This window comes from Cyanistes caeruleus, chromosome 7, assembly GCF_971803275.1.
Source record: "Cyanistes caeruleus chromosome 7, bCyaCae1.hap1.1, whole genome shotgun sequence".
NCBI lineage: Eukaryota > Metazoa > Chordata > Aves > Passeriformes > Paridae > Cyanistes > Cyanistes caeruleus.
The window spans coordinates 39,582,533-39,610,101 of record NC_141707.1 but is presented as its reverse complement, the minus strand read 5'-3'; the positions used below and the strand labels follow the sequence as shown (position 1 = coordinate 39,610,101).

Sequence of the window (27,569 nt, the reverse complement as noted above, 5' to 3'; positions counted from 1 at the left end):
TGTCGCTGTCGCTGTCCCTGTCGCTGTCGCTGTCCCCGTCCCCGTCCCGCGGCTGTCGCTGTCGCTGTCCCCGTCCCCGTCCCGCGGCTGTCGCTGTCGCTGTCGCTGTCCCCGTCCCGCGGCTGTCGCTGTCGCTGTCGCTGTCGCTGTCGCTGTCGCTGTCACCGTCCCGCGGCGGTGGCGGTGAGCCAGCGCGGTGCCAGCAGCGCCAGGCACAGCCCGAGCGGTGTGAGCGCTGCCGCGGGTGACAGTGGCGGTGTCGCGGCGGGCGGGGACAGCGTGGCGAACACGGCGTCCGAGGCGTTCCGGGGCAGCGGCAGGTTACAGATGCTGCCCTCGCAGCAGGACGTGCACACCTGGGAAAACGGGAATGAGGGAAACACCGCTGCATTTGGGAACAGCTCCTATATATAACATAACATATAGAATATGTAGGATATACTCGAGATATTTTTATATATTCTATATCTGTTTCTATAGTATATATTCGATATATTTCTCATTTTCTCTATATTTGCACACATTATAGTAACAAAATAAACTCCAATTCTATTATTTTTTAGCATTTCTCCCCATAATATATGGCGAGAATTAATATAATATAATATAATATAATATAATATAATATAATATAATATAATATAATATAATATAATATAATATAATATAATATAATATAATATAATATAATATAATATAATATAATATAATATAATATAATATAATAGTATAGTATAGTATAGTATAGTATAGTATAGTATAGTATAGTATAGTATAGTATATAACAGTATAGTATATAATAGTATAGTATATAATATAATAGTATATTATATTATATTATATTATATTATATTATATTATTTATATTATTTATATTATATTATATTATAGTATAGTATAGTATAGTATAGTATAGTATAGTATAGTATAGTATATTATAGTATATAATGTAATAGTATATAATAGTATATAATAGTATATAGTATATAATACTTTCATAGATATATATTTTTTAAAAAAAATGTCTCTATATTTGCACCCATTATATTAACAAAATAAACGGAAATTCTGTAATTTTATGTAATTTCTCCCCATAATGTACTATACAATATATAGTGTATAATATTTTCACATATATATATTTTTTTCATTTTTCTCTATATTTGCACCCATTACATTAACAAAATAAAGTCAAATTCTATAAATTTTTTATCATTTCTCCCCATAATGTACTATATAATATATAGTATATAATACTTTCATATATATATGTATTTTAAAAAAAATTCTCTATATTTGCACCCATTATATTAACAAAATAAACTGAAATTCTACAATTTTTTATCATTTCATATTTTCCATATAATTTTTTCCATTTTTCTCTATATTTGCACCCATTACATTAACAAAATAAACTCAAAATCTATAATTTTTTATCGTTTCTCTCCATAATGCATAATATAATATAATATAATATAATATAATATAATATAATATAATATAATATAATATAATATAATATAATATAATATAATATAATATAATATAATATAATATAATACAATATAATATAATATAATATAATATAATATAATATTTATTGTTATTTTAGTAATAATAATTTTAGTAATATTAAATATTATATTTTTTTATTTTTCTCTCTCTTTGCACCCATTACATTAACAAAATAAACTAAAATTCTATATTTTTTCTTTTCTCCCCATAATGTCTTATATAATGTATAATATTATATATTTATATAATATTAATAACAATAATAACAAATAATAGCAACATTATAATTTTTTTTTCATTTTTCTCTATCTTTACACCCATTTTCTGAACAAAACAAAGTGGAATTCTGCATTTCTGGTCATTTCCCCACACCTTGTACTCCTCGTGCCTGATGTAGGTGCAGCCGGTGCTCAGACACTCCTCGAGGGCCACGCAGCGCTTGGTGACAGAGACGCTCTCCCCGCTGGCCTTCATCATGTGCTGGCTGAAGCAGTACCTCGTCCCTAAAAACATGGAAAAACTTTATTTTCCCAATTCCCTGAGAGTCCAGCAGCAGGAGAAATGGGGGGAAAAAAAATCTTGGATTTCTTTCAAATTGTTTTTTAAAAAAAAAATGCAAAATTTTGATGTATTTATTGCACATCATGTGCTGGCTGAAGCAGTACCTCGTCCCTAAAAAACATGGAAAATCCTTATTTTCCCAATTCCCTGAGAGTCCAGCAGCAGGACAAATGGGGAAAAAATCTTGGATGTTTTTTCAAATTATGAGATTTTTAAAAAAAATACAAAATTTTGATGTATTTATTGCACATCATGTGCTGGCTGAAGCAGTACCTCATCCCTAAAATGCCCCCCAAATATGCAGTTCTTTTATCTTTATTCTTATTTTTACTCAATTAACTATAGGCACGTAAATTATTTTTCTCAGTGACCTAATGACCCAACACCTGTGTGCTGCTTTGTATTCTCCATCCAATCACCTGCTACCCAAAAACCTCTGGAGGAAGAAGAAGATGAAGAAGAAAGAAGAAGGACAAGAGACAACACCCTAAACCCTCCATCTTCTGTTTTCTAAACTAGCTTAAACTCTAAATTTTAACTTTTTCCAACCAGTGACTTAAGAAAACTCTCTAATCTACACACTTACACTTTTAGTTTTTCTGTTTAACAGTTGTTTTCATGGTGTTATATGAAATTCAGTGTTTTCTTGGATGTCAGAGACAGGTATCAGAGACAAGGACACACTCTGTGCCTCTGAACCCAACACTGGATCCCTGGAAGTGTCCAAGGCCAGGCTGGATGAGCTTGAAGCACTCTGGGATAATGGAATGTGTCCTTGCCCATGGAATGGGGTGAGCTTTAATGTCCTTTCCAACCCAAACCAGTCTGGGATTCTAGGAAAGCAACACCAGCCTGATTTCATCCCCAGCTGAGCCAGAGGGAAACAGCGAACAGCTCAAAGTCCTCAACCTCATCCACTGCAAGGAGACAGAAAAGGATTAACTCCAGAATCTCATATTCCACATTTCTGGGAATAACAGGGCCCTGGCAGGGACAGGTGGGTTGGGATGGAACCCTGGGATGGGGCTGGTTACCTCTGGGGCAGTAAACATCCGGAGCCCAGCGGTTGCACTCGTAATTATCGGAGGCCTTTTCGCAGGTGAAACACTTAAATCCACGAGGATACGGAGTGGCTGAAAGGAATGGGAAACATGGAGTTAAAAGGGATGGATAATGGAGTTCAAATGGCCAAATTCATCTGGTTCTGTGCTGCTTTTCAGGAGGAAACAGCAACATTTTTTCCTCTTTAGATCCAAATTTCTCCAAATTTTCCTGTCAGTGCCAGCGGGTTGGTTCTGATTTGTAAATCCCCATTCCCCACTGCAGGAGAGGCACATTGAGGTCCCTGTGGACTCGTTTAACCCAGCCAAAATGACCAGTTCTGACTTCAAAGGGAGCTGGGAATGCTCATTCCCTTGGAATCAGAGCTCACATCCAACACCGCGGCTTTCTCAGCGCTGATAACAAAATATCAGGTGGATTTAAACACTCTGGGAACTGCCCCAGCAAGAGAAAGAGCTGCTCCTGCTGAAGGCAGGCTCACGGCCCCAAAGGGAACAAAACCACTTGGCTGAACCTCCAGCCTCTGTCCTAATTTATCTCAGGGCTAATTCCTTAATTGCTCTCCTGGCAGCACTTCTGGGGCACTCTCAACCCATCCTCAAGGTGCTGCCACTTTCTCAGAAGCCAAATGGTGGTGAACAGGTCACATTTCTGAGTAAATTGAACCTCTACAGCTCCAAGGGCTATATCTTGACCCTCCCTCCTCATCCCCTCCTCCCCTTGCTCTGGGCCAGATCCTTTTTGGGAACCAGAGGTGAAGCAAGAGGGTTTCATTGCTTGTTTCCTTTTTTTTACAGAACGAGAAATCACCCAGGAGCAACTCTGGTGGGGCTGAGGCTGGGACAACACAATAATTAAATTAATCCCTCTCACCCTGCACCTCTGGCAGATCACAGTTATGATCCAAACCAGGGATTTCATCCTGCTTGCACAGGAATATAAATCTTACAGCCTATGAAGCAGTGAGTTTCTGTGGGAAGAGAAGGCAGGGACAGCTCCCAATCCCTGTTCCCATGGAATTCAGCAATTTTGTGTCTGATATAGGGAACAGACTGGTGAGGGTCTAGGGAAGATCTAAAGATACAAAACTCCATTGCTGCAGGAGTTACTGGAGTCAAGGCAGGAGCTGTTGGTGCCTCAGCAGCTGCCTGTAGCCCCATGTGTCCTTTAAACTCTTTTTGATCCAGTTTTACACAGAATCATGGGATGGTTTGTGTTGGGAGGGACCTTAGAGCCCGTGTCCCATGGGCACCTCCCACAAAAAAATTGGGATTTCTTCCACATCAGCTCGGCCCTACGAGAGTGGGGGACTGTAGAAACCAAAACCCTCCCAAAGCAAACAATTCCATGATCCCAGGTAAAACCAGGTTGAAGGCAGAGCCAAAAGCAAACCAACATAGCTGTGGCTCAAGAAGAAGTGGGAAAATTGAAAACTGAAAATATTCCAGCGGCCTCTGAGGACCATGGAAACGATGACTGGAAGTGGCTTTTGGGTTGGGCTCCTGGGAGAATTTGAGTGCAAACCCATGAGCTCAAGGCTCAGGAGGCAAGTGGTGTTTCCCTTGTCCCTGTCCCAGGGCGGAGGTCACTTACTGGAGGGGTGGAGGTAGACGATGTCCTTGGCGGTGAAGTCGCGGCTCCGCGCGGCCGGAGCGCGGCCGGACAGCAGCAGGAGCAGCAGGAGCAGCCCCGGCGGCCAGGCCATGGCCCGGCCAGGCCCTGCTCATGCAGCGGCCGAGAATCCCCACCTGGGCAGAGGCACAGAATTCCAGAGTTAACCGGGCTGGAAAAGACCTCCGAGACCATGGAGTGCAAGGCAGGACCAATGCCCCCTCGTCACCCATGCCACGGCACTGAGGGCCTCATCCAGGCTTTCCTTAAATACCTCCAGGGATGGTGACTCCAGCACCTCCCTGGGCAGCCATTCCCATGCCCAATCCCTCTTTCCATGAGGAAATGGCAGAGAGCAGGGACAAACAGAGCAACCCCACAAGGACCTGGCCACCACCTCATCCCCACGACCCAACCCCAGAGCCTCCCTCTCCTGTGGGTATTTTGGCATCGACAGCCCTGGAAAAGACTTGGACAAAGGATCTCCCTGGATTTCCAGTGCAGTGGGAAGTTGGCTGGTCCCACAGATTCTGCTGACTCCTCATCTTCACCTTCCTCCTGACTCCTCCTCGCTGGCTGGGCCCCATCTCCATGATCCTATGGGGATGACTTTACCTTGGCACTTCCTCTTGGAAAAGCCTCCATCCCAAAAAAAGTCACCATTGGATTTTCCTCATCCATGCTCCAAAGGGATTTATTCCCTTTATGATGCCATTAAAAATCAATTATTTTTCCAATGTCTCTGATTGATAGGAACTAATTTAAGCAGAACCAATTAACCACTGTGGCCAACACATCATTAAATAAACAGCTCAGATTATTATAAACCCTTAAAAATCATGGAAGTGCCTCAAAAATCAAACAGGACAGGAAAATCCTGAAAGGATGAGGCTGCTGAGCCCGACATGAGCTGATGATTTCCTTTGGAATCCATCCAGAACACACAGGGTTGGGATGAGTTTTTACACCCTGATCCACCAGGAGATCTGCAACACCCAGATAACTCCTAAGCAGCTCTGAGTATTTGGTGGTTATTATCCAATAAATTTTATTTTGTTGAGGTTTTTTTTTTTTTAGGAAAGAAATTACAGGGTTGGGGATGTCACTTCCAAATGTTTGTCCCACAGCAGAAATCCACCCAGCACCAGCAGCACAAAGGTTGTCATTGTCCCTCCTGTTATCTGCAAACATTTTTTATTAAAACACAGTGAAATCCATAAAAAAAATCCATAAATAATATGAGGAAAAAAGATAGCGTACAACTCGGTGCTTTAAACTTTGTTGCTTTAACCTTATGAAGAGGGAATTTTGGATTTACTCCATAGATCCCTCTCAGCCAGGGGAGAATGAAATCCTGATTAGAAGCAGACAGGAAGCAAAACAAACCTCTCCCAACCATATGGAAGATGAAAGAAGCAGGTCCGTGTGGGATCTGGAGGGAGAATTTGGAATTTGGGAATATTTTTTTTATCCCAAAAAACACCAGGAAGGTTTTATAAGCCCCGCTCTTCATTTGAAGACATCAGCAGCTTGCAGTGAGACCTTCAGGAGCAAAAATGAGGGTTTTATCCTGAGCTACAGCACTAAAAAATGAGGATTCACATCCCAAAAAGAGGAGCTCAACTCCAACTCTCATCAGCAGCCTGTGATTAACAAATTATCAAGGGACAAACAGTTATGGGATCATTAAGGCTGGAAAAGACCTCCAATATCATCAAATCCAACCATTATAGCCATATTACAAGTTAAAATACAGCAAGGTTGAAATAACGGCAGGAATTTCCTCCCAAAGAGACAAGAATTTGTTGGGTTTGCCCATCAGAAGCACAAAAAGCTTTTTGTTTTTGCAGAGCTGATCAAAGCCTTGCAGATGAGGACGTTGGTTTTCCCAGTGTCCCTTTTGTGGGACTGACTGCTCTCCAAATCCCGTGTGGCAGCACTCAGGCATCAGTTTGGAAAAGTGGCTGTTAGAGCTGCCTGAAAGGGTGTCAGAATTCCCCCAGCTGCTCCCTAAAAATATTCACATCCTTCCTCTTGTAATTGCAAAGGTTTTAATTGCCAGCTTCTAATGAGTTGCAAGAAACCATGAACAGAGAGAGGATTCACTCCCCCACCTTTGTTTTCTGCTTGAAACAGGTTTAATTACAGGCAAAGAATTACAATTTTGAAATCTTCTGCATTAGAAAATTGTCCAGAGCAAGGCAAGCAGGGCCAAAATTTTAAGCTGTGGAATTTAGGGAAGTAGGAAGTGTTTATTGAGCAAACACCTGCCACCATCATTGTCACCATTTGTCACCATGAGCACATTTCCACCTGCTCATTCCATACTCACAGGTAGGGTAAAACCAGGAATTTCTGCAAACACAGAAATACTCTGTGCCAGAAACCCAAATATTTAATATCCCATGAATATTTTGAGTGTGAACACAGGGGTACACATCGTTCTGTCTTCTGTGGGGCGCAAATACTCAGTGATGTTTAAGGTAATGATATTCCACAGAGTGGAGTGGCAAAAAATATTTTGAATTAAAGTAATATTAAACACTTAAGAACTCAATATCCAATAATTATATATTAAATATTCAATTAATTCTATATTAATTTGGAGTTTAGCACACTCATTTTCTCTGGTGTTACACTCACACATAAAAATAAAATGTAAGGAAGGAGATATAAATATAGATCTATAGATATGGATGCACTGTCTTAAAACCTGCAGACATTTGATAAAAAAATTTGGTTTGGTTCCCAAAATCCTACAAAATTCTAATTTTTTGCAGTGGTGGATTCTCTTCAGGAACCCTACAAGCCCTAAGAAGCTTCACCAAGGGCGCAAAGGGTTTTTCATTCATTCCCAAGCCCCTTTTAGTCCACGACTTTCAGCCAAGACAGCCAAACTTCGTACAAAACTTTTATTTCCAAGAATTATTGGTGGTGTACCAGCTCCCCCAGGGCTAAACCCCTGCTGGCAGAGCAAATACAAGGCACAGGTGGATATTTTTCCCTCAGAATTCCCCCGGTTCCTCGCACGGAGCCGAACGCTCATCCCAACCTAATGGAAGCTGGCGCGGCGCGCTCGGGACGCGGTGGCGGCGGGGGGACACAGTCACACGGCATTTGGATCATGCAGTCTGTTTGTGAGAGGTCCTGGGCACTGACACAGAAATCCCCCTTAACTCAATCTTCCCAGCTCCAGCGGCACCTCGGAGGCGGGAAGGCCGTTCCCGTTCCCGCTCCGCAGCGGGATGACTCCGGCCTGCCCTTTGCCCCGCCACGGTGGAAATGAACCATTGGAGGCCCTGAGCTGCAGCCCAGTTGCCCATTTGTCAGGTCTCATTAAGGAGGGGACATCTCATCCTGGTTGGCACCAGCGCTGGGGACAATGGAAGGTCCCAATCCTCCCGGGAAGGGCCAGAGAGGAGGCCGGATATCAGAGCTCTGGTTTTAAAGTGTTGATGGAGGGGACGGTTATTTTTAAGGATGGATTTGTCCCTTCTGTCCTCCTCAAGCTCAGCTGGCTGACCATGATCAAGCCCACCAGCTGGGCCAGCTGCAAGTTTGCAGTGAAAACACCATTCCAGGAGGGGGAAAAAAAAGCAGGATAAAAGGAGTCAGACACCAAATCTTCCCATACAAACCCACAGCCAAAGCCAGGCAGGAAGGGATTCCTGATTCACGGATATTTCTGTGGTTCTCATGCAAGTATGGAATAGGTTGTGGTGTTCAGGGCCCTCCACCTCGCTCCCATGGCAGATGGAGCATTTCCCTGCTCTTCCTGGATTTCCAGCGCAGTGGGAATTGCCTGGTTGGTGGGAGGTTGATGATTCTCCCTCACAGGAGGTTGATGATTCTGCTGATACCTCATCTCAACCTTCCTCCTCCATCCCCTCCTCGCTGCCTGGGCCTCACCTCCAAGTTCCTACAAGGTTCCAACTAACTTCATCCTCACATTTCCTCTTATCCTTCCCCTCGGAAGGGCCTCCATCTCAGAGCTCCCTGAATCAACTCCTCCTTGAGTGAAATAAGCCAGCAGAAGCCAGGAAAAGTTCCCTCTCAGCAGGCAGGAGACTTTCTGAGCCCTAAAGCAGCGATCACAGCATGGCCAGGCAGCGCCATCTGTGAGAAACCGCCGAGGCCTCAGCACGAGCCGCCCTCTCCTGCGAATTCTGCTGTGCAGGGTCAGCTGGGCCATCCTTCCTCTGCCTTAGGATGATTATTCCTCAGTGGGAAACGAGTCCATGGGAACTCTGAGCAGCCTGACGAGGCTGGAAGAGATGTTCCTGGAAGCAGAGTCTTCCCTTCTCCAGGAATTCCGCCTCATGCACCTCCCTGCTGTGACTTTAGGAAATAACTCCGCAGATTTTCCTCCTGCCTTTCCTCCAGGTCACACAAAGGTACAGGCTATACTGTCCATTGCCAAATTTGGAATATTTGGATTAGTTTTCATCCACTTCCAGCTTCCAAATCGAAGCCCAGCTCTCTGTGCCATCACTATCCAAAGACAAATGGGAATGGCGATGGAATGTTTTCCATCTGGCAGCTGTGCCAGATCCCAGACAACAATCCCAAGGACTATTTGCAACTTCTCCAGCTCTAATTGCCTTTTTCCCCTTCTCCTTTATCCTGCTCAACCTTTTTGTATCTATTCTATTTATTTCTTTTAGTTCCCACCACACACGTAAAAATGTTATGAAAAAAACCCCTGGAATTCTTATGCATTGCCTCCAAATCCAGATTTTTTTCCACGTGCCATTTAGGGGATTTTATTGTCTGTTTCACCCCAGGAATGGTTAAATGTGCATTCCCCTCCCCATAAAATGGCACGTAGTGAAGCTCTTGTATCCAAAGGACCTCTCGGAGCTCTTGCAGAGGGGTTCACTGCCTCTCCTCAATTGCAGTGAGCAAGAGTAATTAAACAATCAAACACAATTAGTGCACTAATTACTCCCAGGAACGTGGCCCATCTAATCGCCTTGCTGCTAATTACAAAGCCTGGAGTTCATTGAGCTAAAAGCCCCGGACCTGGGGAAGTGAAGGGGGGGACAATATGTTCCCTCTCACGCCGCCTTCCCTCGGATGCAATTTAATCTTTCACAGGATGTGATTCCAAGGTTATTTTACAGCCAGCACTTGGCTGCTATTTTCAACCTCAATCACTCATATTTTCAGTCCCACCAGCAAAACTTTCCTCAGGTCCTTCATCTTTTAATGATTTGGGGTAAAATATCACTTCTATCCATCCTCAGGTTAGTTAGGCTTCAGAAAAACACAGGGATGTAATAAATACATTTTAGTGGAATGTCTAAGACACTTAATATTTGGTATTAAGGACAGGGGGAAAAAAAATGAACTTAAAATTCAGGCAGGCCATGATATAAGAAAATGTAATTTCTGCAAATTAATTGTCAAGCTAAGCAGGTGAAATATTCCAAGCTAGACATAATTCATTCCCATTTTACTCCATGAATGTGGTGCAGGGAACAACACTTTTCCTTCCTTTAAATATTAAATGTTAATGAAATATTAATTATTAATATTATTAATATTACTAATATTGATTATTATAGTTAATATTACATATTAATCATTAAATATATGGAATATTCAGACCCATGACCATGAACACCTCTGAATCAGTAGGAAAACGGGCATGAATGATGCAACATATCATTTCAAGACCAGTTCCTGGGGTTTTGCGTGGTCAGCAATAGAGGCAGGAAGGGCAGAAAGTCCAGGGGGATGTGGGAGATCAGGATTTTGCTCAGTTTGGGAATTTTAGAAGCCCCTCAGCACACGGGCTGACTTCAATGCATGGAGAGCCCCCAGACAGCCCGGCTCCACACAGACAGGACAAGGAAACCATGCGTGAGCACAGAAATCCTGGGATTTCCCTGCTAATATGAAGCAAACACCCTCAGTTACCGAGTTTCAATGGCCAAGGGGAGGAGAGCAGCTAAATCATTCCCTAAATAAATATTTGAGTTCACTGGTGGAGCTGAAAGGGCTCCTCTTCCCAAGGCAGGAATGAGATTTCCGTGGATCACACGTTGCCTTCTCCTCAGGAAACTCCTGTGGCAAAAGGAGGCAGGGGCAGGAATTTCAGGACAGGGAGGCTGTGACTGCTGGTCCAGAGTTGGTGAAGGGGGCAGGTGATGTTCTCCTGCAGATAAGCAAAATGAAGCCCCAAGGAACTCACGTAATTAAATTTTAATTTAATTGAAATTAAATTTTGCTCTGTGTGGAAACAGCAATTGGGATCATCCTGGGCCATCTTTCCCACTTAAACCAAGCAAGAGCATGCCAGTTACTGGGAGAAAGGAAAAGAATATTGCAGTGTGAGCAAATAAAACTCAGCCAAAAAAATGCCAAAGAAACAAGGGAAATAAAAATAAAATAAAAAAAAAAACAACAAACCAACAACAGGAGAACATGTTCCATGTATATGACAAGAGCTGGAAAATAATCAAAGCTGCAACCAAGACATGAAACCTGTCAAGAAAACACTTTTCTAGTCCATGTTCCAGCTTGGCAGGTACATGGGAACAGCACTTTTAGCAGAATGAGATGACATTTTAAGGTTAAATATTTATTATGTCAACAACCTTGGAAGCAGGAGGATCCTCAGTATTTTTAAAGGATCAAAGGAACAGTTCCTGAGCCCCAAGTCATCCTGGGTAAACTCCTGGAGCATTTTATTTGTGCTACAGCAAAAAATAATTCACATAGTAAGAAAATTACAAGGGAGGGTCATTGGGATGATGGGGAAAATAGGTCTCCAAACAATCCCATCGTTTTCCAACGGGCAGGATTCTGGCTCTGGCTGTGAGACTGTTCTAGGGATAATTGGGAGGAGACCAAAGCAGAAAACCAAAGCTCCAAACCCTCCTGATTACAAAAATGAATTCTACCCAATTAACCAAGCGTGCTCGGGCCAAATTAAACCCCAGCTTAGTGACATCTCCAAATCTAATTGGTAAAAAGGGCACCTCCAAAAGATATTTTTTCCCTCCCCCAACATTTCCCTGCAATTCTGCATTCAGTATCTTTGAGCCAAAAGTATTGATAAGAAACTGATTAGAGGCTGACATGAAAGAGGGAGTTTGTCCCTCCTGCACCAAACTGTGCTTTAATAAAGCCAGACATCAATCTGTACCATTGTGTCCCCACTCTCCCGATGCCTCTCCGGCGGGATTTGTGACAGTTCCTCTGGGACATCACCTCGCACATTTGCCATGCTAGATTAGGCACCGAGCTGCAACCGCCCGAAAACCAGCTCAGAGCAGCGCCAGGGCTCAGCCCCGCCACCGTCACCTCGCCCAAATGAGCTTTTATTGTTATGAACCCAGCCAAAATTCCAGCTTTCTCCCCTCTGAGAAGTGTTTTGACCCATCATTGATTGCACCGTTATTATTCCTGGCCTCAATTACGAGATATTAATGAATGCCGCTTTTCCCGATTCCTGCTGTAATACCGTGGTTTGCCCCCAAATAATTTAATATATGCACGTAGCAGTTAACGAGCACCATGTGTCACTTTTCCAGCCCTGGACACGCAGGGATGAGGCCATGGAAGGGCTCCCTGCCCCTGGCAGTTCACCCAGAGTTCATCCCATTTTTTATTTCCCGACCCTTTGGCACAACGCACCCGAAATCCAGGGAAGCCACAAAAGGAGAGGACACTTGGGAAGACAACACCTCTGCTCTCCACCTTTCCAAAGAGCACACCTCAAACCAGGCTGGAGAAGATGCCTCACGGAACAACCCTCATGGAAATAGTTGGGGATGGCTTGGCCATTCCCAGCTGTACAATTCCGACATCTCCGTAAAATCTAACGACCAACGACCCTCGTTCAAGGATCCTTTAGATAAGTACCTCGTTCTCATTTTTATCTTGATAAAGTAGCTCGTGTCTGGATAATTTGGATAAATCCAAATTTATCTGAGTTTCTACATCAAAATAAATAAGTTTCTTGTTCTATTTCATTATTTCTGCTGCCACCCCTTGCTCCTTAAGGACTGCAACAGATTCTGTTGTAAATCTCTTTGCAGAAATTGCCATAATTAGTTGTATTTAAAGAGCCAAATTCATCTCATTTTGTATTTTGTGTCCTGGGACACCAAATTTCAAATATTTTCCTCCAAAAGCTTTGCTCAAAGTTATCCCGCTCCAGTTTTAATGTGTATTTTATTTGGTATAAATTAGAAAAGTTATATATCATTAAATAATATTAAATAAACCCAAATGAGAACTGAACAATTAATGTACTTTCAGCTGTCTGGTTAATCCATGGAGTAAACAAATCCTTAATTCATGAAGATTTTTATTAGTTTTTCCAGAAAAACAAAACCCAGCAGAACCCAAAACAAACCCTCTTCTCCATAAGAACACCCAGCCTTATTTCAATCCCAAGGCAAATTAATTGCCACTTTTCCTCCCAGAAAAAGCCATTTAATTCCTTTATTTTTTCAACAAAAAAAAAAAGCTAATTAAGAGAAAACTCATCCCCAGCACGATGGGAAGCTCTAAATCACCATCCCCATTTTAGCCACCGCTCCCAGGACGGTTTCAAACTTCCAACGTCACAATGAGGGGTCTCAGTGGATATTCCCAAGGTGGAAATTTGGGGTTTCTCCCTGGATTTTATCACATAAATGTCCTGGAAAGATGTGGTGCCTTCCCACAGAAAATTCTTTACCCTTGTGCAGAAAGTCACTCCTTTTTGTTTAAGTCATTACAATTTACAGATGGACAAAATGAATAACCAAATTAATTTTAATTTTAATCCATTATTCTGATGCTAAAATGAACAATTTTGCTGTTCCAAGTTCAGTGTGGAGGAAACTATTTATAAAGTACATTAACTTTTGAAAACTCCAGAAACATTTCACTCCCCCAGCACTCATTTCCTTGTAGATTTAATCTTTTCACTCAATTTTTACACAAGTTCTTTGCCCTCCCTGCATTTCGCTTGTAGATAAACACTGTCAATCAATTTTAATGTATTAATATTATTAAATTTATATTAAAATTATTATTAAATTATTGAAAATTATTAAATATTAAAGTATGGGCACAATACAATATTATAATGGAAGATCCTCTTATAGCCCACAGTTAAACAGGGAAAATATTGCTGTGATCCATAATTGTCTGCCAGCAGGTCAGAAAGCTGAGGCATAAATTTAATTTTTAATAAGAGTAAATAGATAATTAAATATTTATTTAATAAATAAAATAAATCAAGCTGCTCAACAGTTCTGCCAGCAGAGAACCAGGCTCTCATCCTCAGAGATTTCACCCCAAAACAAACCTTATAAATTTTAAGCCATGTCAGAAAATGATTTTTTTTTGGTGTTGTTTTCTCTGTTATTTTGGTGGATCTTAGGGGGATTTTTTGTGGATTTTTTTTTCATTTTTTCATCCAATTGTTGCTCCAACCCACCAGAAATAATTCCCTGGAGCTCATGGATTATTTGCTGTGTTTATTCAGGTTTAACTGCAAATAACCCTGTGCCCAGGGATAGGAAAAGTGAATTTCCCTGAAACAACAGTGCCTGGATAACAGAAATTTTTCCAAAATAACAACATTTTATTCACAATAAGCAGAATATTTCTGTTTTGTGGCAGAAAATAATGCTGACATGAATAAAGCTTCCTAAAAATGGTCTCAGTTGAAAAAGGGTGGGAAAATAATTGAGGATCTTCCTGGAATGCTCATGAGAGAAATCCCGAGGGTCACGGGGCCATCGCCCAGTGCCCATGGGAATGGAAAACCCTGGTTTGGGTAATAGAAAAATGAAAATAACCATAAAAATCAGGGGAGTGAAGCACAAACACACCCAGGAGCCGGGACAAAGAGCTGGACATTGCCTGAGATCAGCAGGGAAAGGGAACAGGAGCTGAGGTGGGAAGGGAATGGGATGTCCGGGATGGGGACAAACCCAAGCGTTTTGAACGATTTTTATGGAATTCCAGACTGGTTTGGGTTGGAAGGACCTCAAACACCGTCCCACCACTCCCCTGCCATGGCAGGAACACATCCCACCATCCCAGGCTGCTCCAGCCTGGCCTTGGACACTCCCAGGGATCCAGGGGCAGCCACAGCTGCTCTGGGAATTCCCAATTCCCAATATCCCATCCATCCCTGCCCTCTGGCACTGGGAGCCATTCCCTGGCTCCTGTCCCTCCATCCCTTGTCCCCAGTCCCTCTCCAGCTCTCCTGGAGCCCCTTCAGGCCCTGCAAGCCCCACATCTCTTTCCACCTCACCTCGTAATCAAATGAGGAAAACAGAAGCTTTTTGTGGCACATCAATTAAGACCTAACCCCTCCTTGGTGTTAATTAAACCTCTCCTCATCTGCCCTGCCTCCTGCAAGATGCAAATGTCTCGTCTCCTTGGCATTGCAAAGTCCTCTTTCCCAAGGTTTTTTTTGGAATATCACCAGGAATTCAGGAGCCTGACAGATCAGAGATGTTATCTTCTGCGAAGAATCCCTCAAAATCGAGCTCCAACTCATCTGCCTCAACCACTCATCTCCAGAACAGCCCAAAAGCTCTGCTCAGGTGTTTGCTGCTCCTTTGTTTACCAGAATCACCCGACCTAAATCGTTGCTCCAGGTCAAAATGGCAGAGAAATAAATTTAAAAAAACAAAAAACAAATGGAGTTTGAACAGATTGGTTTTGTGTTTATAGTCCAGGCTTTCTCCTCTATGCAACAGAATTAACAGATGAGCAGGAAAGGTCTCATCCCTCCACAGAGAATTTGTTTCTTCCACACCTGAACACTTAAAATCCTAAAACTTTGCCCAGCCTGGCCATGACAGTTGCTTGCCTCAGAATAGAAAATAATCCATTATTTAAGTGTTTCCTTTATAGTTTTTTTAGTAAATATTTTTTTTAAATACAAGAAGTAAAATAATAAAAATAAAATTCCAAGGCAAAGTTGAACAGGCCTTGGAGCAACCTGGGATAGTGGAAGGTGCCTGTGGCTGGGGTTGGAATGGGGTGAGATTTAAGATCCCTTCCCAAATTCATGGAAGGCAGCACCTGCAGCCCTGATGGCTACAATTCCCTGATAAATCAGCAGATCCCAGCCCAGGTGGAGGCACCACTCTGGGAGATCAGGTGGATTTTCAGTCCCAAAAGCCACAGAGGGGACAGGGCAGAACCCAGAACATCCCCCCAAGCTTGCTCATCCTTTGGAACCAGCTCAGAAAAATTCATTTTTCATCTCAAAGGAGAAGAGAAGAAGTCAAAAATGTGCTGTACAACCTTCTCCTGCAATGACAGACTTGCAGATATTTCACATTTTTCATGTATTATCAGGGGCTGGTTCATGGAGCTCCAAGCCACGCTCTGTGCCAGAGATATGAAGTCATGGAGCTGAAGTTCTGACTCCCTGCCAGCTCGAGCTGTGATATTAAAAGAAGCCAAAATGAGTTTCCTGTGCAAAACTGGGAACAAAAGAGCATTTTTCCAGTGCTGCCCCGAGGGTTCATAGGAATCTCAATGTCCATCTGATCTCAGCATCAGCTCCTGCACGGAGCAGAAATCCAGAGTGGGCTCTTCTGGGATGTGTCTGTGTTTAAATCAGGGCAGAGACACAGAGGGATCCTGGCAGGAGCTCTCAGCTCAGCCATTCCCAACGAGCTGCTCCTTTCCCAAACCAGGATGGGGCAGAAGGTGCAGCCTCCAACCACAGCTGGAGACACCATGGGCTCTGTGACCATGGGATGGGTGGGAAGGGACCTGTGGATCATCCCATCCAACCCCTGCCATGGCAGGGACAGCTCCCACTGTCCCAGGCTGCTCCAGACTGGCCTGGGCACTTCCAGGGATCCAGGGGCAGCCACAGCAAATCTGGGAATTCCAGCCCAGCCAGGAATTCCCAATTCCAACATCCCACCCAGCCCTGCCCTCTGGCAGTGGGAGCCATTCCCTGGCTCCTGTCCCTCCATCCCTTGTCCCCAGTCCTTCTCCAGCTCTCCTGGAGCCCCTCCAGGCCCTGCAAGGGGCTCTGAGCTCTCCCTGGATCCTTCCCTTCTCCAGGGGAACATTCCCAGCTCTCCCAGCCTGGCTCCAGAGAGGCTCCAGCCTTGGAGCAGCTCCATGGCTCCTCTGGACCTGCTCCAGCATCTTCTGATGTTGGACCCAGAGCTGGAGGCAGCTCTGCAGGTGGGGTCTCACCTGAGGGATAATCCAAATTCTCACCCCATCATCTCCAGGATTTGCCCCAGTTCCACCCATGAAGGGCTGGACTCGGGAGATTTCTCTCTCAGCACCAGCAGCCCAAGACCTGGTGATGGTGATGTTTCTTTTAAGCAACCTCAGTGCTTAATTTTACACATCAGAGACCCAGAACAAAATCAGGAACTGCTGTTCTATCCAGTCGGATGAGCTGCAGGGATTTTGGATTTGGAAGGAACAAGCTGTTATTAAATTCTCACCCAAAACACATAAAAATAAGGTGAAAAATCCAGCAAATGAACAAAGCTCAGACAGACCTGAGAGCGCTGGGCCAGCCCTGCCAGATCCTGCTGACAGCTGCTGGAATGGTTTCAGGACAGATCACCTTGAAAATAATCCTCCCTCGAGAAAGCTTCTGGTACCTGACAACATAAACCGTGCTCAGAGAAACATGGGAAGGACCGTGAGGAAAAGTCTCCTTGGAAAAGCAATGAGAATATGAACTGTGGAATGGTTTGGATTGGAAAGAATTCTCTAATTGCAACTCTCCTCCATGGATGTTGATCAGGAAGAAAAACTGGAGATAAACACTGGCATCAATGAACACAGTTATCAGGAATTTTAAGCCAAATAGGACAAAACTGAAGTCAATGGTTTGGAATTGCTCTCATTTCCTGAAGATGCAGGATGCAAACCAGCAGGGAGGTGTGGGATCAGCCTCGGGAATGAGGCTCTCAAATCCATCAGAATGTCCTTGGGACCCCAAACACCAGTGTGAATTTGGATGTGCAGTGCACACTTTTCATTCTTCTGTCACCTGAGAGTTTAGCAAACACCAGATTCTTCCCTGCCTCCAAGAAGAGCCACATTTTACAGCAAGTTACCACATTCTAAAAATAAATTACACATAAAGTGCGTGCCAAAGCCATCCCCACAACTTGCCCTGTTGGGTAATAAAAGCTCAGTTCCTCTCCTTGACCCTGAGCCAAGAATCCATGGGGAAGACGCTCCGGTGTCCACAAAACTCTGAGAAAATCCCACACTGTTTTATATAAAGATATACCAACATATTTGTCCCAAGACATTCTTCCATTCCTGAAAGCCACACAAAAATGTTGCTGCAAGACTTAAAAACCTCTTTCCACAGAGGTTCCAGGTGTTTCATCTTCCCATGAAACATCCCATGGATTGATCCTGGATGTAAGGATAAATGACCTTGGATGGAGACTGGAATTGGAATCATCCCAGCAACAAGTGTGGTTATAATGTTGCTCCTATTTTTGGCACCTCGACATAATTTTCATGTGGCATCAATGATTCCCTTCATATTTTTGGCAGCCAAGACAGGAAAATCCCTTCCCAAAACCCCCTCCCAGCCAAGGAATTCAAATGAAAATGGGAAAAAGAAGTGGCAGACGCTCGGAACTCCACACCTCGCATGGGGACAATTTGGTGCAGGGTCCAAAGCACCCAAACCTGTCCTAATCACCTTGAGCTCATTAATTTACAAAGCTTTGGCCCAACTCTCGGGGCTGGCAGATGATCAAGCTCTTAGTGGATGTGATTCAAACTAATCCACTAAAAGGCACTTAATTCCAGCGAGGAAATCAGGACTTTTCAATTATTAGAAGTGCTAAAAAGTTTTACTGCCAGCAGACTTTCAAGGTGAGGGGAGAAACAATGCCCAGCTCCATCCATGGGGGTTTCCCACCTCAAATCCCACCACCAAATCCCATCCCATGGTTCCCCCAGTCCCCTTTCACTGGAGACAGGGGAAAAAAACTGTGGTGTTGCTGATTTTCCCCTTTTTCATCCTTCAGATCCCATTTTCAGTATGGTTTCCTAGGGAAAAGAGGATTTTGTCAAGCTGGACAAAACTTGGATCCATCAGGGAATTTGGCCAGGCTGGAAAGGAAGGGAAGGTTGGGAAGTTAATGAACATTCCGTGATGGGAATGTCCTCCAGCTGCCTCAGCCAAGGAAAACCCTGCACTCCCATCAGTGCCTCACCAGACACCAAAAAACCCCAAAAATCCCAAAATCCAACCGAGAGAGAAAGAAATAAGAGTTTTTAGTTTTCAAGGTATCTAACCATGGAAAAAAAAATCAAATTATAAACCAGGATAAGACCCAAAGTTGTAAAAAGCAGCTTGCTCAGACATGGGGCTCGTGGTGTCCTTGGAGCCAGGAATATTGCTGGGAATTTGCTGGGTCATGCTCAAGATTTTTATTTTAACACTTCCAAAAAGCCAAGGCCTTGAACACCAAACCAAACAACACCAAATGTCATTTCCAGATAAAATATTTTAGTGTATATAAACATCAAAGCAGGTAAATATTCATTCATTTAATAACGCTCTTGGTTGCCTTAATTAAAATTTCCTCCAAAAAGCAATTCCACAAACGAAAAAAAACAATCCTGAGAACAAAAACCACTGAAAAACCACCTCTTTCCCTTTTCCAACTTGAATTTTAGCTCTAAACCCAAGGTAGAAGATGTTTAAAACCTCTGTTTTCTGAAAAAAAAAAAATAAAAAAAAATGGTGATATTAATTTTTAAAACATTGCAAAATGCCCCAAAGATGCTTTGTACCCTGTTAAACATTTAAGCAGTGCATGGTTTGGTAAATACAAGCTGAAAATAACTTAATAGCAATGAAAGTTCTACGCTTAAACTGCAGCTGGAAAAAACAACTTTAAAACCTTCTCAGTTCCTGAAGGCCAACTGACCAATATAGAGATCTCTGTATCTGTGAACAGGTTTCATAGAGTTATATAAAATAGATATTTTAGATGGATGAAATAGATATTTTAGATGTGTTTTTTGTATCTTTACCTGTGGATGGACACATCACCCAGCAGAGACAGGAGGTAAAATGAGGACGACAAGGACACTTAACCTTTCCTCGGGATGTGAGGAACTCGCCACAAACCTCTGCTCATTCCTGCCTCCATGGATACCCCAAAACTTCTCCAGGACAAAAAAACCTCCACAAAATCCCAGTGGGTATCCCAAGGGTCCAAAGTGGATAGTTATGGATGGCTGCCAAGGCTGGATCCCAACCCCGCGCTCACCCGCTCCCGCGCCGCCTTGGATCTTCCCGGGGAGGGCTGGAAGCTCCTTAAGAGCATGAAGACATCTCAAGAGATATTAACTCTTAATATCTGCAGACTGGCATCTGCTTCCCCGGCAGTTTAGCCCCAAATGTACGTCTGGGAAGAAGGAGAGCCCTAAAAGCAGGTGGGATTTCTATGAAATCCAGCCCTGCACTGCTTTGGCTTTAGAATCTTGTTATGTGAACGTGAGAATCCCAGGAAAACAAACTCCCTCTGGTGAAATATTGAGGGCTGGGGAAGGCTGGTCATGCACAAAAACAAGGAGCTCGGTAGATGTAGCGAAAATAAAATGTGCGAAAATAAATTCCACCCCGTTGAATATTTAAAAATACATAATAACAATAATAAATTTATATAAAACCACAAGAATATGTAACAAAAAAAATGTTTAAAAAATTACATTTATATAATTTATAAATTATATTTATATATTTATATATATATTTATATTATATTATTTATATTATATTATATATTATATATATAAATGTTTATATTTATATATATTTATAAATTTACATTTATAAATTTATATTCATTTATAATATTATTAATTTTTATAAATTTATATAATTTATTTATAAATGTATACATTTATATATCATAAAATTATATATTATTATATAATATATAAATAGATAAATTTATATAATTTATATAATTTATTGTATTTATGAATTTATATAATTTATTAATATAAATTTATATTCAAATAATATGTTTAGATCACCACATATCTTTTATTTAGATATATTTATATATATTTTATATTTAGATTTACCACAAGTGGGGACACTCAAAAAAAAAATCGTTCATACAAAGACACAAATCAACTGTAAATAAACTGCACGTGCACAGCCCTTATTAAATCAATTTTTGGGATGTGGAATTAAAGTGCTGCTCCTTGGGATTGTGGCCAGAAGAGCCCACGAGACCCCATGAGTTGAGTAGCAGATGCACAGAGCGAGGTTTTGAGATGCTCATCAAGGGCTCCCATTCTTCTGGGGACAAGAGCCATTGTTCCCTGTCCCACCAGGGCTCTTTGGGACACTGCTGATGCACATCTGCCCAAATTTATTTTATTAACAAATTTTAATAAGTGGGGTTTTTTAAATTTTTTTTTTTTTTTTTTTTTTTTTGGTAAGTGTTTTATTCAATCCCTCAAAAATAACATCTGAATAGGAACCTGGTAGGATTCACTTCGTTTATTCAAAAATTGTATTAGTTGGTATGAAAAACAACAAAATTTTGTTGTTTTGTTGTAAAACAAAAAGAAAATTGTGAAACAACAAATAAATTAAAATCTGTAGGAGCTGGAAATGAGAATTCCGGGGGTTTAATGACGAATATTTCATGATTTCAATATTTCTTCTCTTTCCTACCAACCTCATTTTTAGGTGAATTTGTGGCATATATTTATAGCATAACTCCACCTTCTCTTCCAGACACAAAATATTTACATTATAAATCCACCCTGCAGCTGATTAAACTCCAAAAAGGAGCTTGTCAAGCCCTTCCCTTCTCCCGCCAGACACAAAAATTCCTGATTTCCATAACGGGAATTTCGAGGCACAGAAGGACAATGAGCTGAAATCACCCCAACTGCACTCCAGGAGCAGAGCTGGAAAACACTGGACTCACCCTGTGAGGTGATTCCAGCTGGGAATCTCTGCCTGGATAAAGGAGAGAAAACAGTGAAAGGGAATGAGGGCTGGAGTTTAAAAATTCCAACTGTCTGGGGAGGAGAATGTAAATCAGTACGTAAATGAATAAATAAATAAATTAAGAGCAGCAGGTGAGGAAATTTCCTGAGAAAAGATATTTTTGAGGATTTTTTTAAAAAAATTAATTTTAGGGTTATTTTAATTTTAATTTTAATTTTAATTTTAATTTTAATTTTAATTTTAATTTTAATTCCAATTTTTTAAAATTTAATTTAATTTCAATTTTTTAAACCCCACATTTAATAAACTCAAAATTAGGCAAGATTAGGAGCGTGCAGCATTTCTGGATATAAACCAGCAGAAAAACCCTCTCCTTCCATGACTTCCACTTTTCCAGAGTCATTTTATTCCCTGCACTGCGAACCAACCCCGAATCCCAATAATTTCCACTGTTAATCTGATTTTATACTGGTTTTTTTTAAGCACAGCACATCCCTTAGCAGGACAACTCCCTCCATGGGACAAATCCCAGGAATTCTGCGACCTGCCTGATGCTGAAATATTTCCCTTCCCATTTTTCCAGCCAAATCCCTTTCAGTATCCACAGGGATCATCCCACAGCGAGCCAGGCACCTGCCTGAGAGTCGTAATTCGTCTGCACAGCAGCTCAGGAGATGAAAGCAGAAACACACAAAAGCTCGGGGTTGACTGATAGGAAATAATTGCAGGCAGAATTCCAAGAGAGGAATTTATGTAATTCTATTAAAGGCACTTGTAGAGGAAGAGAATGAAAAAAAAAAAACCCTCCTCAAATTAAAATAGAACGCACCAAGAATTGGATAAAATACAGGAATAATTGGCATTAAACAAACAAAAGACAAAAAAGGAAAACATGATAAAATTTTAATTATAATTGAGGTACTTCTTCTCATCTTTTCCTATCACATTTAGGAGGTCATGTAGAATATTTAGCAGTTTATAAAGAATTTTTAGCTGTTTATATAGAATATTTATCAATTTATATAGAGGATTTAGATATTTATATAGCATATTTAACTTTTCCTATCACATTTAGCAGTTTATATAGAATATTCAGCAACTTATAGAGAACAGCCAGCTATTTATATAAAATTAGGAAGCCCCTGGAAGACCTTACTTGGGAATACACACCGACAGAGCAGCAGGAGGGATATTTTTATGTCATCATCCCAAATCCATCCCAACTTTGAGGCTTCCACGAAGGATTTCCTGAGAATTCCAGCGAAGCCAATTCCCTGGGAGGGGGTGCAGCTCCTGCTGAGTGCATCTGCAGCATCCCTTGGGAGACAGCCCCGGTCTTAACTCCCTGCCCTGGCACTGCTGGCAGCCCGATAAATGGGAATATTGTGGATTCACAGGGAATCACTGGAGAAGGAGCTGGACCGAGGATCACGTAGGCACAACTGGGCAATGAACAAATGGCCTTTTATATTGAATTTTTCCCCTTTTTAACACGTGCCAAGGGATAAACCGTGGGTTTATTGGGTGTGCAGATGTCCAAAATAGATATTTATGGGGTTAACAATTATTTATTGTCGGTGGAGAAGGAGTCCTGCCTCCAGACACACATTTCTGCTGCCAACCCCATAAAATTTCCACAGCAGATTTATAAAAACTCAAGCAGGGACAACAAAATGGATGGGGACGAGCCCAAATAGAAGCCCTGATGGAAAACGATGATTATTTCTGGGAACATATGGCCACGGAGGGATAAGGACTCTGCTCCTCTCTGAGCAGGTCACACCACACCACAAAGAACACAGAAAACCCACCAGGGACAAAATGGGTTTAGGACAGGAAAAAAAAATTAGGAATTATTCACTTTGTAGGTAAAAAAGATGGATTTCCAGCAAGTCTTGTCATTCAAACTACAAAAAAAACCCCACGGAATTCAAAATAATTTAAAAAAAAGTGGTGGTATAATCTTGGGATTTATTTGTACTTTTGCTCTTCCTCTCCCATTACACCACAAGGAGGGATTGTCTGAGGTAAAAATCTCTCCGGAGTGGCAAAGAGCCACCAGAAATTCTACCTTTCCACCTCCTTTTTTGTGTTCCCAGCAAGCCAAGATCTCTTTCCAAAGGCAGATCCCAATCAGCGCCGCAGCCACGGCACCTTTCACCCAGGGCCCACGTCAGCCGCCCCAGGGCTGAAATAACAGTTTGTTTTGGAGCTAAATGAGTTCATTTTCACTAAATAGGTCTCACTGAGTGCATCTCATGGAGCCAGACCATCAGCAGCCACCTCCAGCTCTCCCCAGAGTTCTCCAAGGCCCTCGGATCGCTTGACCCCAAGGACTCGCTCTGCCCACTCCATCACATCAACCTGACATGAGGACAACACGGGGCAGGAGGAGGAGGGGGGTCAGAACTTCCTGCCCTCAGGTCCTAAAAGTCATCCTGAGGGATGTCCAGCATTTATTTCTCGTGCTCCTTAAATCCCTTTATTCATCCAGGCCGTGAGAAACTGGATTGATCAACAAATCATGGGATGCAACTTGGGTTTCCATTGGAAAACCCCAACCCTGCTGATGGGCAGAGCTGAAAGCAAATAAGTTATTCCATTTCCAAGCTCCCTTGTAACTTATCCTCTACTTTTACACCAGAGAGTGGCAGGAAATCAGCCTCGAGATCAGACACGCGAGCGCCAAATAATGGAACCGGCGGATCGCTGACGCATAAATCAAGTTTTAGATTTACAGGGAACAAGTCCCCCACTGTAAACTGGCCAGGAGGACTTTTCAGATGTTTTTATGTCAGTGCTGGCCTAAAAAAAAGAAATCCAGTGGGAATAGGAAGAGTTGGATTCCCTCCCTGCCGGCACCTCCTGGGGCTGTAGGGAGGCAGCGGGGTTAGACCCAAGGGCAAGCCTGGTTAAACCCTGTCCTTGCTGCTTGCATAACTAATGAGTGGATGCTGGGATTCGTTTTATCCCAGCAGCCCTAATGAGCTAAATCATTTTGAGACCATTTGTCTCACCGAGGATTTGTTTTTAGCTCGTTCTGCCGCCGAGAAAACGCGGATCTGGTGGAGAAACCTCATCCCCACGCCTCGTCCCTCGCAGAGCTGGACCCTGCAAGCTCAGCACTGAGCACAATCAAGCAAAAATGGAAAAATTCGTATTTTCCTGTGCTGCTTCCAGCACCAGTTGCAGAGGGAACGCCAACAGTGAGTTTCCACAGCAGGAAAATAACGCACAGCTCTGAAATCCGCAGGATTCCACGAGGCTGGAGAGGGATGCGGAACCAGCCTGACCCCCTGACACCACCAGCAGCTCTGAGCCAGCCTGGTCCTCCCATCACCGTGCAAAACGGCTTTTCCACAGCAATAAAAACAGGGATAAATCCAGCAGAGGTTGTTCTAAAGGTGTGTTAATGGTCACACCGGGGATTTCCACCCTCTTCCCACCGGGATCTCTGTGCTTTACAACAGTTCCCACAGAACCAGCTCTCTGAAGCAACAGAATAATTATTCTTTATATAGAAAATACATTTATCGTGCCAGCTCTGCCCACTGGAAGTTCCCAATCCATCAGCCCAGGGGCTGGTGTGGCCTTAAAATGAATCCCGATTTTAAAAAATGAACCACAGCCTGGGATCCTGACACTGGAAAGATCAACCAACGTGGATTACACAGGATGGATATTCCTGCAGGGACTCCCACAGTTTGGGCAGGTTTTCACACCTATCCATGTCCATTGCCAAGTAAAAATTCCCAAAATACAGGAGAAATTATGTGGCTATGGGAAAGAATTGTCCAGCTCATTGTACTGGCAAGTGATGTTTAAGAATTTAATTAAATAATTATCAAGAAATTGATAATATTCGCTCCACTTCAGCAGGAAAGAGCACACACACTGGCTACAACTGGAAACACAATTATTTATCTATGAAACCAATTTAATTTTTAATTGAATTTAGTCCAAAACTCGGCTGGATGAGGCTTGGAGCAACCAGTGGAAGGCGTCCCTGCCCACAGCAGGGATTGGAATGGGGTGAACTTTAAGATCCCTTTAAACCAAAATATTCCATGATTTTTTTAGAGAGCAGCGTTTTTTAATTAACAGGAAAGAATAGCAGGAAGCTCTTTAGCAGCACCATGATTCTCTTTTACCCCCAACAAATACAATTATTCCCTTTGCTTCCATTCGGAAAACAACTTGTGAAGAGCCCCATTCCCATAGAGAGGCTCTCAAAAAAAATAAAATAAAATAAAAAATTAAAAATAATGATAATCACAGTCCCAGCCTCCTGCCAAACCCCAGAGCCCCGCTGGGGAGCGGGGCAGGACCAGCCCCGGGAGCGCCTCCATCGCCTCTCCGGAGCCAAAAACACCCGCAGAGCCCTCTCCGGCAGCTGTGACCCCCCCAAAAATGGGAATTTGGTGGGAGAAGGGGGTGTTTGGAAGGGAAGGGCGGGTTCCAAACGCGAAAATCCCTCCAGCTCCCCCCGGGGCTCATCCCGCCGCAAACTCGGAGCCGCTTCTGCTGCTGGAGCCGGGCGGGGAGCGCCCAAATCCAGCTGGAATCGCCGAGCCAGGGCTGCAGGCAGGAAAATGGACATTTTCCCTTTAACCCCACACAGGCACGGGTTTGTTTTGCTAAGCACGTGTCAACCCCAGTGACTTCCCGACTTAAAAATAATCGCTTTTTTTTCGCTGTAGCAACAGGGAAAACAATGGGGGAAACAATGGGGAAAACAATGGGGGAAACAATGGGGAAAACAATGGGGAAAAGTGGTAGAAAGAAGGGATTTGGGAGTTTAAACAGAGACAGGGACGCACCTTTGCCGCAAGGATTTTCCAGCCGCTGGTTCAGGGATTTTCCATCGTTCCCTCGGCGGCCGGGGCAGCCCTGGAGCCGGGAATGAGGGATTCGGGAATGCGGGATTCGGGAATGCGGGATTCGGGAATAAGGGATCCGGGAATGAGGGATTCGGGAATGAGGGATCCGGGAATGAGGGATCCGGGAATGCGGGATTCGGGAATGCGGGATTCGGGAATAAGGGATCCGGGAATGAGGGATCCGGGAATGCTGGAGCCGGGAATGCGGGATTCGGGAATAAGGGATCCGGGAATGAGGGATCCGGGAATGCTGGAGCCGGGAATGCGGGAGCTGGGAATGCTGGAGCTGGGAATGCTGGAGCTGGGAATGCGGGATCCGGGAATGAGGGAGCCGGGAATGCTGGAGCTGGGAATGCTGGAGCTGGGAATACAGGATCCGGGAGTGCTGGAGCCGGGAATGCTGGACCCGGGAATTCTGGAGCCGGGAATACAGGATCCGGGAATGCTGGAGCTGGGAATGCCGGAGCTGGGAATACAGGATCCGGGAATGCTGGAGCCGGGAATACAGGATCCGGGAATGCTGGAGCCGGGAATGCCGGAGCTGGGAATGCTGGAGCCGGGAATTCTGGAGCTGGGAATGCCGGAGCTGGGAATGCTGGAGCCGGGAATTCTGGATCCGGGAATGCGGGATCCAGGGATGCGGGAGCGGGCTGGGATCGCCTCCCTGCCGGGTCCGGCTCATGGAGTGCCCGCTCTGCTCTGCCGGGAAGGAGAGATTAGGATCTCCGGCGGGCAGGGAATTGTGCTGAGCTCCAGCTTTCCTCCGTGCTTCATTAAAAACGAGGTGCTGCGTTATTCCGGGCTGGGATGGACAGATCAAACAATCAGAGGGTTATCCTGCTCCTCTTGGTTCCGGGAGCGGGGTTGGAAAAAAATATCTCTGGATAGCAAAGGATGAGTTCAAAAGCACAGGGAATTAGCAGCCGTGAAGGAGAGGAATGCGGCGAGCCGGGAGTGAACCACAAACATTCCAG

At 43.3% G+C, this 27,569-nt stretch overlaps 1 protein-coding gene across 1 annotated transcript; it reads right to left on the bottom strand.

Moving 5' to 3' along the window:
• Positions 1-63: 63 nt before the first annotated feature.
• On the bottom strand, positions 64-27,041 carry LYPD6 (LY6/PLAUR domain containing 6). The gene is made up of 5 exons (XM_086896620.1): positions 26,536-27,041; positions 4,732-4,886; positions 3,111-3,209; positions 1,888-2,018; positions 64-356 (listed from the first exon to the last, which is right to left on the bottom strand). The coding sequence occupies exons 2-5, from the start codon at positions 4,841-4,843 to the stop codon at positions 162-164; spliced, it is 537 nt and encodes a 178-aa protein (XP_086752746.1). The 5' UTR covers positions 4,844-4,886; positions 26,536-27,041; the 3' UTR covers positions 64-161.
• Between the last annotated feature and the right edge of the window lie 528 nt (positions 27,042-27,569).

Excerpts from the sequence above, each read along its gene's own strand:
- LYPD6 (XM_086896620.1), bottom strand. The coding sequence starts at position 4,843 with ATGGCCTGGCCGCCGGGGCTGCTCCTGCTGCTCCTGCTGCTGTCCGGC. Across the intron at positions 3,210-4,731 it reads CGTCTACCTCCACCCCTCCA|CCACTCCGTATCCTCGTGGA; the intron begins GTAAGTGACCTC and ends CATTCCTTTCAG. Across the intron at positions 357-1,887 it reads TCAGGCACGAGGAGTACAAG|GTGTGCACGTCCTGCTGCGA; the intron begins GTGTGGGGAAAT and ends CCGTTTTCCCAG.